The sequence below is a fragment of the Hydra vulgaris genome, chromosome 04 (genome assembly GCF_038396675.1).
Source record: "Hydra vulgaris chromosome 04, alternate assembly HydraT2T_AEP".
Classification (NCBI taxonomy): Eukaryota; Metazoa; Cnidaria; class Hydrozoa; order Anthoathecata; family Hydridae; genus Hydra; species Hydra vulgaris.
The window spans coordinates 4,535,001-4,547,889 of record NC_088923.1 but is presented as its reverse complement, the minus strand read 5'-3'; the positions used below and the strand labels follow the sequence as shown (position 1 = coordinate 4,547,889).

Sequence of the window (12,889 nt, the reverse complement as noted above, 5' to 3'; positions counted from 1 at the left end):
TATATATATATATATATATATATATATATATATATATATATATATATATATATATATATATATATATATATATATATATATATATATTATTTTATTATTATATACTTGTATTTTAAATATTGTAATGAAATGCTCATTTGAAATGTAATCAAAAGAAAAGAAAAAAAAATCTATGAAAGAAGTTAATTTTAATATAAGTTAGTTTCGAAACGCTTTCTAAAAAATAATAAATGGGCTGACGTTGATAAAATAAGCGTGAACATAGTTAGAGCATTGTTCGATATTATTGAACCGTAACTGTTTTAATATTTTAACCTTTCAATGAAACCCGTTGTTGAATGTCTAATTATATGCCCCTTTTCTGTTTTACTATATTTTTTTAAATTGTTAGATCGTATTATGAATGATATACGTTAACTTAGAACAATATAATGTATAATAAACAGTTTGGTTTTAAAAAAAAAAATTCAAAGAATTATACAGTAACCAAATTAATAAATTATATGAATCGCTAATCCCAGAAAGGCAACAAGTCCACAAATCCTAATTTTACAGGAAAGACAAAAAACTGTTTCGACCCTTTATTTTCAAACTTGGGGTTTTCAATTTTTCCCTAGTTATTCAACAGTTAGTAGGGGTCTGAAAGTATATATACATAATTTTTTTAACGTTTTTTGTCATGAATGTAGGACATATTTTTAAACATGGACATGATCCCTTTTTGCAGTAAATGAGGTTTAAAAATAAAAAAGACCTACTAAAACCTTAAAATGTGTAATCAAGCGTAATCTCTCTCATGTGTAATCAAGTATAATCTCTTTCATGTGTAATCAAGTATAATCTCTCTCATGTGTAATCAAGTGTAATCAAGTGTACAAAATTCAATTTTTTAAACTATACTTAATTGTATTTGTAATACTTCTTATATTATTTCTTAAGACCTACTAAAATATTAAAAAGTGCTTTATTTAGGCAACACTTATTAAATAATACTATTTTATTGTTTTATTATCATAACAAAATGTACAGTACAACTTAAGAACGTTATTCATTCAGTTGGTTGATCTTCTTGAATGGATACAGTAATTATAGGCCATAACGTTATTTCATTCAAAATATCGGAGCTTTTCATCTGGAATATAAACCAAAGTTTTCTTTACATCCACAATTTAAGTGGATGATGGATAATACAGCTAAATAGCCTTTATTAGTTGGTAGTTCAAAGTCCCCTATAGTGCTTCGTAAGCGAAAAATGTCACTTATCAGTCCAGCAGTATGCATACTGCATTTAATTTCCCCTGGTTCATTAGAAAAATTGACATTTCACGATATTTTGAGATTGAAAACGTTATTTGTTAGATTTTAGTACATTTTTCCCAAAGGAGTAATTGCTTAAGCATGTTCTCTTGTAAAATAGTCAATAAAATCTTCAAATGACATTTTTTTCACAGTAAACTTTCCAGGAATTTTTGAAGAACTGTTAATCAGATTAATTACTTCATCAGTTTCATAATATCTCTCTACTTTTTTAGAGATAACAGAAAACACCAAACTTATTTTTTCAAATCTCTTAGTTTCACAAAAATCCATCATAAGTCTAACAAGGGCGTGGTTCTTGTTTTGACCAGCACAGTTGTCACCAAAAAGGTGAGTAGTTTTAACTTCTTCTGAAATTTTGTTTTTTACATACCACATAAATATAGAGCATACTTCGTTTGAACCTTTACATCCTTCGTCTTTATGGATTAATAAAAATAGTTATTTTTCGTGAAGTAATGTCGTAATTTCCAAAAACGTTTACTGTGAGTTTCCTGAAATAATAAGTATCTTGTACTAGTATGCACGGTAATGTCACATTAGACTTGTAATATACACATAATCCAACTTGTTAGGGTCTTTTATGCATTTCTCTGTGGTATCTTTTATTTTGTTGTAAAACTTTTTAGCCCTCCTATTGTACACCATAAGCTATGCTATTGCGTGTCTTTTCTCATTGTCATTAAGAAAAGGAATTTTTATTTTTAACTTAAGTTCCTCACTGGCAACACATGCATCTTTTGCAGGTTTAACCGTAATGAGTAATTTTTTTTAAAGTAATTTATCTCTTCCTGTAGAGTGTTCAGTTTCTGTAGAGTATTTTTCAGTATGAGTGATTACAGTGCCAGGAATGACATTAAGAAAAACATTTCTGCGTCGTTTATCTTCAGGAGTTTTGCTTAGCTGTAACAGATGCGAGAGCCTGTAACACTGTTTGGAAGTACATCCGTATGATTTTATAAATCCATTTTTAAATATCTTAGTACGAACCCCATTGTGCATAATATGGTACTTCACTAAGAAAGCTTTAGGTTTTGCAGAAGAAGAACCTGGTCTAGATCTTTGACGGTTAACTGGGGAGACCTCCATTAGTGATTGCAAGTAGATGTCTTGTTGAGTTTTGATTTCCATATCATGTAGCTTGGTAAATATTTCCACCATGTCATCCGCCGTGTAAATCTTCAAACAGTTTTCCTTACAACTGAAATAAAACAGAAAAGGTTGGGCCTATCTATGTTTTAATATCTATGTTTGAAAACACATAAGCTAGGTTTCTACCGAAAACCCTAGGCATTTCCTAATTAATTAGAAAATTAGACTACTAATTGGTTACACCCTTTATTTATGTAGTTGTAATTAATTCTAAGGTAGCCTAACTTTGTTCAAAAATCATAAATGCAAAATTTTAAGACACATAATCAAACACAACGGTCAGAAACCTAAAAGTGTTGTGCATTTCCCTCAGCCGATTTTTTTTATGCAGAAGACACGTCATATAACAGTATTTAAAAAGTTTTCTAGATAAATATTACTGAAATATTATAACAATTAATACAAATAAATCGATAAAAGCTTACCTGCATTAGGTGCTGGTTTCTTGACTGGTATTGTTTTTCCAACCATGTTTATATGTTCTTTTCCTGCCACTTTAACCATCTTGATTACATTTCTTATTATATTTCTGTCTGAATTAACAACTCCTTTCTTTCTTCTCTTGAAAGGATTGTAATCTTCATCTGAACAACTCATTTTTAACAAAGAAATTTGTAAGTCACAAGCAAAATATTATTATTTTATGTTACTAATGTTTACCGCAGAAAAGGAATAAGTCCCGGACGTGTTTCCCTTCTTCGGTAAAGGCAAAATTCAAACTGATGCCATGCCTATAAAAATGATAGCAGGTTTGTCCCTTTTAGCAGATTATGGTGTATCTACCCATTTAGAACTGATTTACGTTAAAAAGTGATTTTTTGAATTTGGTGGACTCGTTCCCTTTCTGCAGTTAGAAGCTCATATATATAATGGGTTCAAAAATGATTGCTATACCTTTGGAGTTAAGTAGGTACATTAGGAGTTTTTATTGATTTTTCAAAAGAATTTGACACTGTTAACCATGATATACTTAAAAAAAATTAGAAACCTTTGGAGTATTAAACATAACTTAATCTAAGGAGTAAAACATAACTTAATCTGGTTTAAAGATAACCTGTTAAACAGAAAATAATACATAACATATACAGAAAATAAAACACAAAAACATTTTATATCTCGTGGAGTTCTCTATGGATCAATATTAGGACCACTATTACTCCTACTATATATTAATGATTTATATTTTGCATCACAAATTAAAAATATTATATTGTTTGCTGACGATCTTTTTACTCAAACAATAATACTAAAGATCTGTTCAAACAATAATACTAAAGATCTGTTCAAACAATAATACTAAAGATAAGTGGATTATGAGTAACAAACTTTCGTTAAATCTATAGAAAACTAAATTTATGTTGTTCTACAAACCTAGTACGGATGATCACTTTTTTTTTATGAATTGTATATAATTTTTAAATCGAGTATTTAAAAATTATATGCAATTCATTTGATCATAGTTACCTTTCTAATTCAATTAAGCATCGCTAAATACCAATAATTGGAAACTTAAATAAAGGCAAGATTATATTTAGCATTAAAATATTCGTTCACGGAATTTAATGAATATTTATTTAAAAAAAATACAGTCAAAAAAAAATTTTCAGTGTCTTTATAAGAATTTTTTTTTTCAGTTACCTTAAAGAAAACGAAACCCGACTTGTTATCGTTAATTCACAACTGTGAATTCTTGTAATTTTGGTTTTCAAAATAATTCTATTATGATTATTACGAGGCTAAAAATAATAAAACGAATATTATTTCTTAGAAATAATATTTTAATTGATCCAAATGGAAAGCCCCATTCTATATCAAATATAAGGGTAGAAAAAGAGGTTGTTATTCAAGTTGTCAAAATCTTGCAACACGCTTTATGCAATTATTTAGCTTGCAAGGCTTTAATTAAGACCTTTTATTTATAGCAAATTTTTTTTTTAAGTAATTATTTGTTAATTATGTTGCTAATCTTAGTAAAAGCGCACAACTACTTGCATAAAGTTTTTTGTATTGGGTTACCAAAATACTCAAGTCGCTCTCAACGTAACCTCCCTCGTCATCAACTTAGTAAACTAAATGACAAAATCACAATTATGTCAAAAGGTCAAAATATTGCCAGGTTTCATAAAAATTAAATTGAAATTGATTAAAAAAAATTTAAGTTTTTAGTTTTTCATCTTAGAATTTCTCTTATATCTTAAAGGACCTTATAGAGTACCAATTATTTTAATTTAATAATCTCTGATCAGAGTTGTTAACAAGGCCAAAAGTAGAAGAGTCAATGCCACATATTACAAGGCCAAGAACAAAAGTTACAAGGTCAAGGCTAAGAATAAGTGTTGCAAGGCCAACGCAAACATTTTCAAGACTAAGGACTCAAATTTTTACTTTATGTTCAAGCCAATTATTACCAAATCTGTAGGTAACAATTGCTGTGACAATAAACCACATATTGTAAAAATAAACAAAGGCTATGCGCAGAATTTAACGAAGTCAATAATAAAATATACTTGTAGATATATGAAAGCCGAAAAAAAAAGTTCAAAAAAATGAAGAATGAAAACTTTTAATTTTATGTATTTTTTTTTTTGAAGGCCAAGGCCAAAACAATCAAGGCCAAAGCGAAAATTTTCAAAGCTAAAACCAAGGCCAAGGCCAACAGTTTTAAGGCCAAAACCAAGGCCAGGGTTTAAAGGCAAGGCCGAGGCCAAGGAATAACAACTCTGCCGCTAATATAGTATTAATCTAACTCCCTCGCCAGTTTAAAGAACAATTAAAAACAACTACAATTAATCTATTTTTGTAACCGAATTGCTTTTCGTTTAAATTTAAACGCGTTAAATATGGTTGCAATTTTTACCACTTTTCTCCAAATTTCATTGGATATCAAAAGTTTCATCGGTAATATACGGATTTATTTCTTTCATTGTTTTTGCTGCTGAAATATTCATTGCCTTGCTATTTTATATTTACTATTTTGCATTTTATATTGCCAATTTTTGAAATTACGTTTTTCCAAAACGCTAATATTTTAGAACCTAAGCTGCTTTAAAACAATCAAATATTTTCAACAGGCTTCAAAGTCCTTGCTACTATTGGTAAAATTTCGTCTGTTTTTTTGCGCCAATTTTTAGTGCTTTTAGCAATTTGATTCCACATTTCACCATGACGCGGTTCAGACTTAACACAACGTTCCATTATAGACTTTTGATTAGCCTAAACAAAAAAGTATCATTTATTAAAGACTTTTGATTGGCTTAGACAATAAAAAAATGATACTGATAATTACTAGTGTTAATTTATAAATGATACTTTTCTAAGTATCGTTTATAAATTAACACTAGTAATTGGACAATTACGCTTTAGTGTTTTTACGTCTTTAATGATCAATTTTAAATTCTTATTATTATTATAATAGCCCCTTGCCCTTTTAAATAAAAAATCATAGCAAACAATATAAATTATCTAACTTTATGTCGATTATTAATATATGCATTATCATAATATAATAAATAATATATTAATTATTGACATGATAATTTTGTTAATAAATTAAAATTCTTTAATTTCTTTTTCAAAAAAAAAGAAAAATGTTACCTCAGTTCCGTGTGCTAATTCAAACTTATAAAAATATGCCCAAGCATCGCCAAAATCAGGATCTATTTTAACAGTGCGATTAAACCACTCGCGTGCTTTGTTGAGTTTGCGTTCACTCCAAAACAATCTATTAAACAAAAATAATAAAAATGTTTTGTAATGTATTCGTGCACGGGCGCACGTATAGTGTTTAGATGAAAAAGAACGTATAAAAAAACTTGCTTTGATACAGCTAAAAGAACATGAGGATCATGTTCGCATCGTTTGAGAGCATCAACACTTTTTGTTTTACGTTGAGGTCTGGTTTCCATAAAGATTGCTTCCGCCCAAAGTTGTCCAGAACTGGGGCAGTCTTGTAAAGCTAAAATATACATTTCAAAAGTTGAAGATTCAAAAATGAAAATGCAGTTGAAGTATTAAAATGAAAAATAAAAACTAAAAAAAAAAAAGGGACCCAAAAATTAAAAAAAAAAAAAAAAGAAACTGTTATTAACAGTGGTGATACTAATAGTGAAATGGTGTTACTAATAATAAAGTGGTTTTACTAATAATAAAGTGATGTTTCTAATAATGAAGTGGTGGTTTAACAATCGGCAAAATGGTATTAATAAATATTTATTACTATTTTTAACTAATACATATTTATTTATAATTTTAAAACACACACACAGAAACAGATTTAAAAAAATTAATTTTAACAGGTAATATCCTTAGAAAAAAATATACATTTTTAAAATGAGTTCTCAAAAAATATTCAATAATTGAATGAAAAAATATTCAACGATCGGATGAAAAAGGTTCTGAAAATATTAGGAAAATAAATTGACGCTTGAAGATTACGATGTCGTATATGCTAATATAACGTCTATTTATTAGCGCATATACGACAAATAATTATAACTACAAAACAGGATAAATAAGTGGTCAGATTCTTTACCTTTTTTTTTTTTTTTTAAGAATTTTTACTTTTTAATAAAATGATTTTTTCTAAGCACTATTTTTATTTTTTTTGAAATAAAAAAAAACACACGATGAAAGATAGAGTATTAAAGATGCACACAATCCTAAATAGCATGACTCAACAAATTTAATGTGAAAACAACCTTTAGCCATTAAAGACTTAGCAAAGTCTTTATTTCCACCACGTGTCTCAATTCGAACTGATTCAAGCCTAAAAAATGTGTAAAAGATATCTTTGTAAAAGGCCAATACTTATTTATATTTATAAAAAAAATTTTAAAGTACAACAACAACAAAAAAATACCATAATAAATCAACACGTGGATTTCGATGTCTTGCTTGCTCAAGAACTGAACGTGCTTTTGTAATGTTACCTGCAACATTAATATTACTTAAAACAAATTCGGTTACCATAAAAACCTAAAGCAAACTTGGTTACTATGAAAATTCTTTTAAAAAACTAAATACTCAAATCTATAAATTCAAAAAAAAAAAAAAAAAACCTTGTTTTTCTTCTAGACGAGCTAATAATATCCATAGCTGAAAAGATGTGGGAGATTTTTTGGTCTGAATAAAAAAGAAATGTAAAAATAATTTCGTTAGAACTTATTTTAAATCCTTTATATTATTAAGCTCATTAGATTCCATTCCTTCTTTCAGACACTATTAAATTCTTTACCAAAGCATAAATCAGCTAATAAGTAAAGTCAGCACAAAACACTTGAAAACGACTAATAATAAATAAATTAGCTGATAAGTCACCATAAAACACCATAAAACAACCATAAAACAACTTAAAACTTGATAAGTCACCATAAAACACCTGAAAACAACCATAAAACAACTTCCATAACTTAACTAACATTTTAACTTTCTTTTCTTCAAATCTAACGAAACATTCTAATTCATCAAAGAAATTTTAAAATTTTTTAAATTTAACAAAGAAAATTTATAAAAAGTCATTATTTTAGAGAATTATTATTTATTTTCTCAAAAGAAATCCTGTTTTTTATGTAGTTTTGATATTTTATAATTCCTGATTTTTCATTATAGTTCAAGATATTTTATATGGTTTCTGGTAATTTGTGTAGTTTCTTGTATTTTTTTTTTTAGTTTTCGGCATTTCATATAATCTGCCATATTTGGGCATATATTTTCATACTAATTCACCTATTTGTCAAATCAGGTTTGAATTCTTTTCAGGACTTTTTATGTGGTTTCATTTAGCAACAATTTAGTCAACAGTCTTTCTCTAAGTTCTTATCGGGTGGTTTTAGAGAAATCTCAATTTAAAGTAAACAGAGAAATCCGGTTTACTTTAAATTGAGATTTCTCTAAAACCACAAATGCTTTTAATTTCTTTCATTTTTTAAATTTAACGTTACTTCCTTATCTTTCATTGTGTTGATAAACACAATTAAATTTTGTTTACAAATCAATGATTTGCAAAAAGTTTCGGAAACAAATCGAGGTGCGTAAAAAAGTTGTGAATTTTTTTTGCAAAATCCATTGACTTCATATCGCTTAATTGCTTAACATACAAATGTTCCAAAATCTACAGTCATAGATATTATAAATAAGTTTAAGACTACTCAAAGCTTCAAAAGAAAACCTGGAAATGGAAGAAAGAAAACTTTCCATAAATCCAAAAAAGTAAAGTCGATTCTCAGTTCAATAGCAAGAAATCTGAACCAGTCACAGCGAGATCTAGCAAGAAAATTCAAGACATCGCAATTTTATATCAAAAAAGTGCTTAAAAATGCTGGAATAAAAGCATTTCATAAAAAAAATGCACATAAGAGAAGCTTAAATGGTGAAATTAGAGGAATTCAACGTGCAAAGAAGTTGTTTAAAATAATGGCTGATGTATGCGCATAATTGAAGACATTGAAACATATTGTAAGGCAGATTTTTCACAACTTCCTGGTCAACATTTTTACTGTGAGAACAAAGATAAACTTGTCCATTATCAATTTAAATATATTCGACGAGAAAAATTTGCATTCAAGTTGTTTGTGTGGCAAGCAATTTGTAGCTGTGGTATGCAGCCGTCTTGTTTTGTATTTAAAAAGACCTTGACTGCTGATCTCTACATCAAAGAATGCCTCCAAAAAAGACTTTAGTTATTTATGAAAAAATAGATATACTGATGTCTCTTTTTGTCAGGTCTTGCTGCTTCTCACTATTGTAAAAAAGTTCTACAGTGGTGCAAAGATAATAATGTGAAAATTGTTCTTAAAGATGCGAATCTTACAAATCGTCCTGAAGAATGCAAGATTAAAGATTTTTGGACAATAATTAAGAGTTCTTTGTAATTCAGGTGGAGTAAAAATAAATAAAAAAGACATCCAAAAAAGGTGGATTAATGCCACTAATAAGATGAAAAAAGAAAAAATCTGCAAAATGATGGCATCAACCCACTATAAAATTTGATCTCAAGCCAAACAGCCCATCAAGTCTCTTAGAATTAAGTTGAAACCCTAATTGATGTAAACACATTTAATATCTAAAAAATTGAAATAAAAAGCATTATTGGTTTTAGAGAAATCTCAATTTAAAGTTGACCGGATTTTTCCGTGCCCACCCGATAAATTATTATTATAGTATAGTTTTTTCTCATTATTATAGTATAAACTTAAATTATTATTATAGTATAAATTTTTATGATAACTGCTATTTTTAATACTTGTATTATAATTATTATTTTTATCATTATTGAATTTGACAGGTGTTTACTTCATATTAGTACTTATTACTATTTGTAAATATCCTTGATGTAACAACTTTATTCAGAGTATATTTGATTTAATATTTTTGCTTATTTAAAAAACTATATTGTTGCTTTCTTGTCACCAAAAACTTTACAAGAAATCATCAAATAACGCAATTTTAAAAAATTTAATCACTAATTTTATTTTGTGACTGAATTTTTATTATCACTTATTTGCTTATTATGAATCTAAACATAAAATCTAAATATAAAAATCATATACGTTATATAAATATATATATATATATATATATATATATATATATATATATATATATATATAAGATTTATTTATGTCACAATTAAACACAAAATTATGATTTTATATTTTAGGTCCACTAATTAAAGCATTAAGGGTCACAAAAAAAAAAAAAAGCAATAGGGATATTTTGTGTGACAAAACTAATATTGCATTTTCTTCAGTATTTTCCTTACTTTTTACCTTTTTCTGCAAACTTATGGGGTCAATGATTGTTAAAACTTACACCATTTCTATATGCCTGTTGTGCTTCATATAAATCCTTTTCTTCTTCATGAAGTTGACCTTTCATCATCCATAACTAAATTGATAAAAAACAAAATTCATTTAACAAAAAAATGATAGAATAATAACAACTATAATATAAAGGCACATATATGTGGCATGGTACTCTATATGGCATGGTACTCTATGTGACATGGTACTCTATATGACATGATACTTTATGGACTTTTAATTGTCCAACTTTAAAACTTGAGGGATATGGTGTAAGTGTCATGATCTTATCTCCACATGGAATTGTTTTGAGTAGTGTACCTCAAAGATGAGTTTGGGTTATTTACATTTTTGATATTTATTAATGATTTACCTGATTGCCATCAAAATATAACAAACTTCATGCTAATGATACAAAATTTTATCAACAGGTGAATATTAGGAAGAAAAAAAAAGAAACTAAAATATTGTTTGGTTAAAAATATTTTGTTTATTTAATATTAAAAAAGTGAACAAAAAATGAGAATCTTTCCTATCTAATGGATGGGAGAATAAAAAGACAGATTTAGAAGTAAAATTTTTGAATTATCTTAAACAAAAACAAGAGATTCTGCATGGAAAGCTAATTTAATGTTATTTTAAATCAAAACAACTTGAGCACATCACAACAGAAATTTACTTAAGATACTATATAAAACATTTGTATAATCACATATTAAATTTGCTGCTCCAGTTTGGTTTTTAAATTTAAAAAAACATATGAATTTGTATGAATGAGTAATAGTAATTCTAAATTATCTTAATATTTATATTAATTTATATTATTTACTTTTTATGGAGAAAATTTAATACTAATTTTATTTAATTCTTGTAATATTTTAAGACTATTTGGACAGCCCCATCATCAGACAATGTTTAAATACTTTTACAAAACTGTTATCAGTGTTTTTTTACAAAATTGTTAAAGAATAAAAGAATAAAGAATTTATATAAAACACTTGTTAAAAACTTATTGAATGTTGTCTAGATTCATAACCACGAGATCAAGATGTCCTGTTTGATGATGCTGAATTTCTAAGGCCTCACTAATTATATTTAATCACTTAGATATATTATCTACGTTTATTGCTCCTTGGCACAGTTTTTTATGATTTGACAATCAAATTTATTTGACCTTTAATTGACTCATTTAGGACAACTAAATTTTCATTTCATTTATTTTTGTACATCAATATTGTTTTGTATATCAATGTTGTTTTGTATATCAATGTTGTTTTGTATATCAATGTTGTTTTGTATATCAATGTTGTTTTGTATATCAATGTTGTTTTGTATATCAATATTGTTTTATATATCAATATTGCAAGAATTAAGAATTGTCAACAATATTTCACTTTTATTTTCTTTATCTCCAGTTGATTAATAAAAATGTAATAATATTACAATCAAGTCTAAAGAAAAAGTTTTTATAGCACATAAAAAAAATTTGAAAAAAAATTTGAAAAATTTAAGAAAGTTAACAAAGTTTATCTGTCCATTTTGAAAAAATTAATAAAATCAAACACACTAAACTTCTGTGATGATAAAATTCAACTTTATCATAAATCTGATCTTAGACCACAGTTACTAGACCTCAGACCACAGTTTATTCCTGTGAATAATAAAATTCCTTATATGGATGATAAAAACTGAAGCACTAAAATATAATAACAAATTTAAAAAAACTTTGACAAAATGTCTCAAGAAAATTTAAAATAAGCAAAATTTCCTAAATATAACTTTAGACTAGTAAAACAAAAAAAATCAACCAAAGAAATTTGAACAAAGAAATACAAACATAAAATACTCAGACTCAGGGTTTGCTCAAATTAAAACTTCTCTATAAAAAAAAATGTAGCAAATAATGTATACAAAAATAATTCCGAAACCAAAAATGACATGCAAATTTCATACTTAAGTTATACCTAAAGTCTTTTACAAAAAGAACCGATTGAGCAAAGTAGAGTATAAAAAATTTTATCTGGGTGAATCTTTACGTCCTCATATGTATAACACAATAAAAGCACATATACTAAAAAATTATCATATGTGTATGGTTGGCTCTACTAAAGCAACTCCAAGTTATATTTCAGAATATTTAATTTAAATAATCCAACCAACCATCGAAACGAATGTAACCCAAATAAAAAACATGATTTTCTTAAAAAAGACTTGGGACATATTGTTATCTAAAAAAGACTTAGGACATATTGCCATCTAAAGTTTAAGTATCTCAAGATGTTGCAAAATTGCATCCAAGTAAAAGCAATTAAAAAAGCTAATGAGATTCTTTGTAACAACTATGGTTTAACTGCAAGAACTTCAAATAAATAATATTAAAAAAATTTAACTTACCTATGTTTTACAGACCGTTATTTTCCTAAGGAAAAAAAATTATTAACTGAAAAAATTTGGACCTATTGGTACTATCTAACTAATGGACTCCTTTTATTGGTTGTTGTATCTGAGGCATTTTTACATGAATCATTTACAATTAAATTAAACACCAATATTAATGTAATATCTTTTAAAGATATGTTGTTGATAGCCACAGTCATTTTGAATCTGAAAAGAATACTTTG

The 12,889-nt window shown here is 26.9% G+C and overlaps 1 protein-coding gene across 1 annotated transcript in view; it reads right to left on the bottom strand.

The window, feature by feature from the left end:
- Positions 1–5,255: 5,255 nt before the first annotated feature.
- LOC100206337 (pre-mRNA-processing factor 6) overlaps positions 5,256–12,889 on the bottom strand; it is a 48,905-nt gene continuing 41,271 nt past the window's right edge. The window contains exons 21-27 of the mRNA XM_065795275.1: positions 10,279–10,353; positions 7,527–7,590; positions 7,328–7,397; positions 7,167–7,234; positions 6,286–6,424; positions 6,064–6,190; positions 5,256–5,682 (exon numbers count right to left, since the gene is read on the bottom strand). Of these exons, the coding sequence (XP_065651347.1) occupies positions 5,524–5,682; positions 6,064–6,190; positions 6,286–6,424; positions 7,167–7,234; positions 7,328–7,397; positions 7,527–7,590; positions 10,279–10,353 (702 nt within the window). The 3' untranslated portion in view covers positions 5,256–5,523. The remainder of the gene's footprint in view (positions 5,683–6,063; positions 6,191–6,285; positions 6,425–7,166; positions 7,235–7,327; positions 7,398–7,526; positions 7,591–10,278; positions 10,354–12,889) is intronic.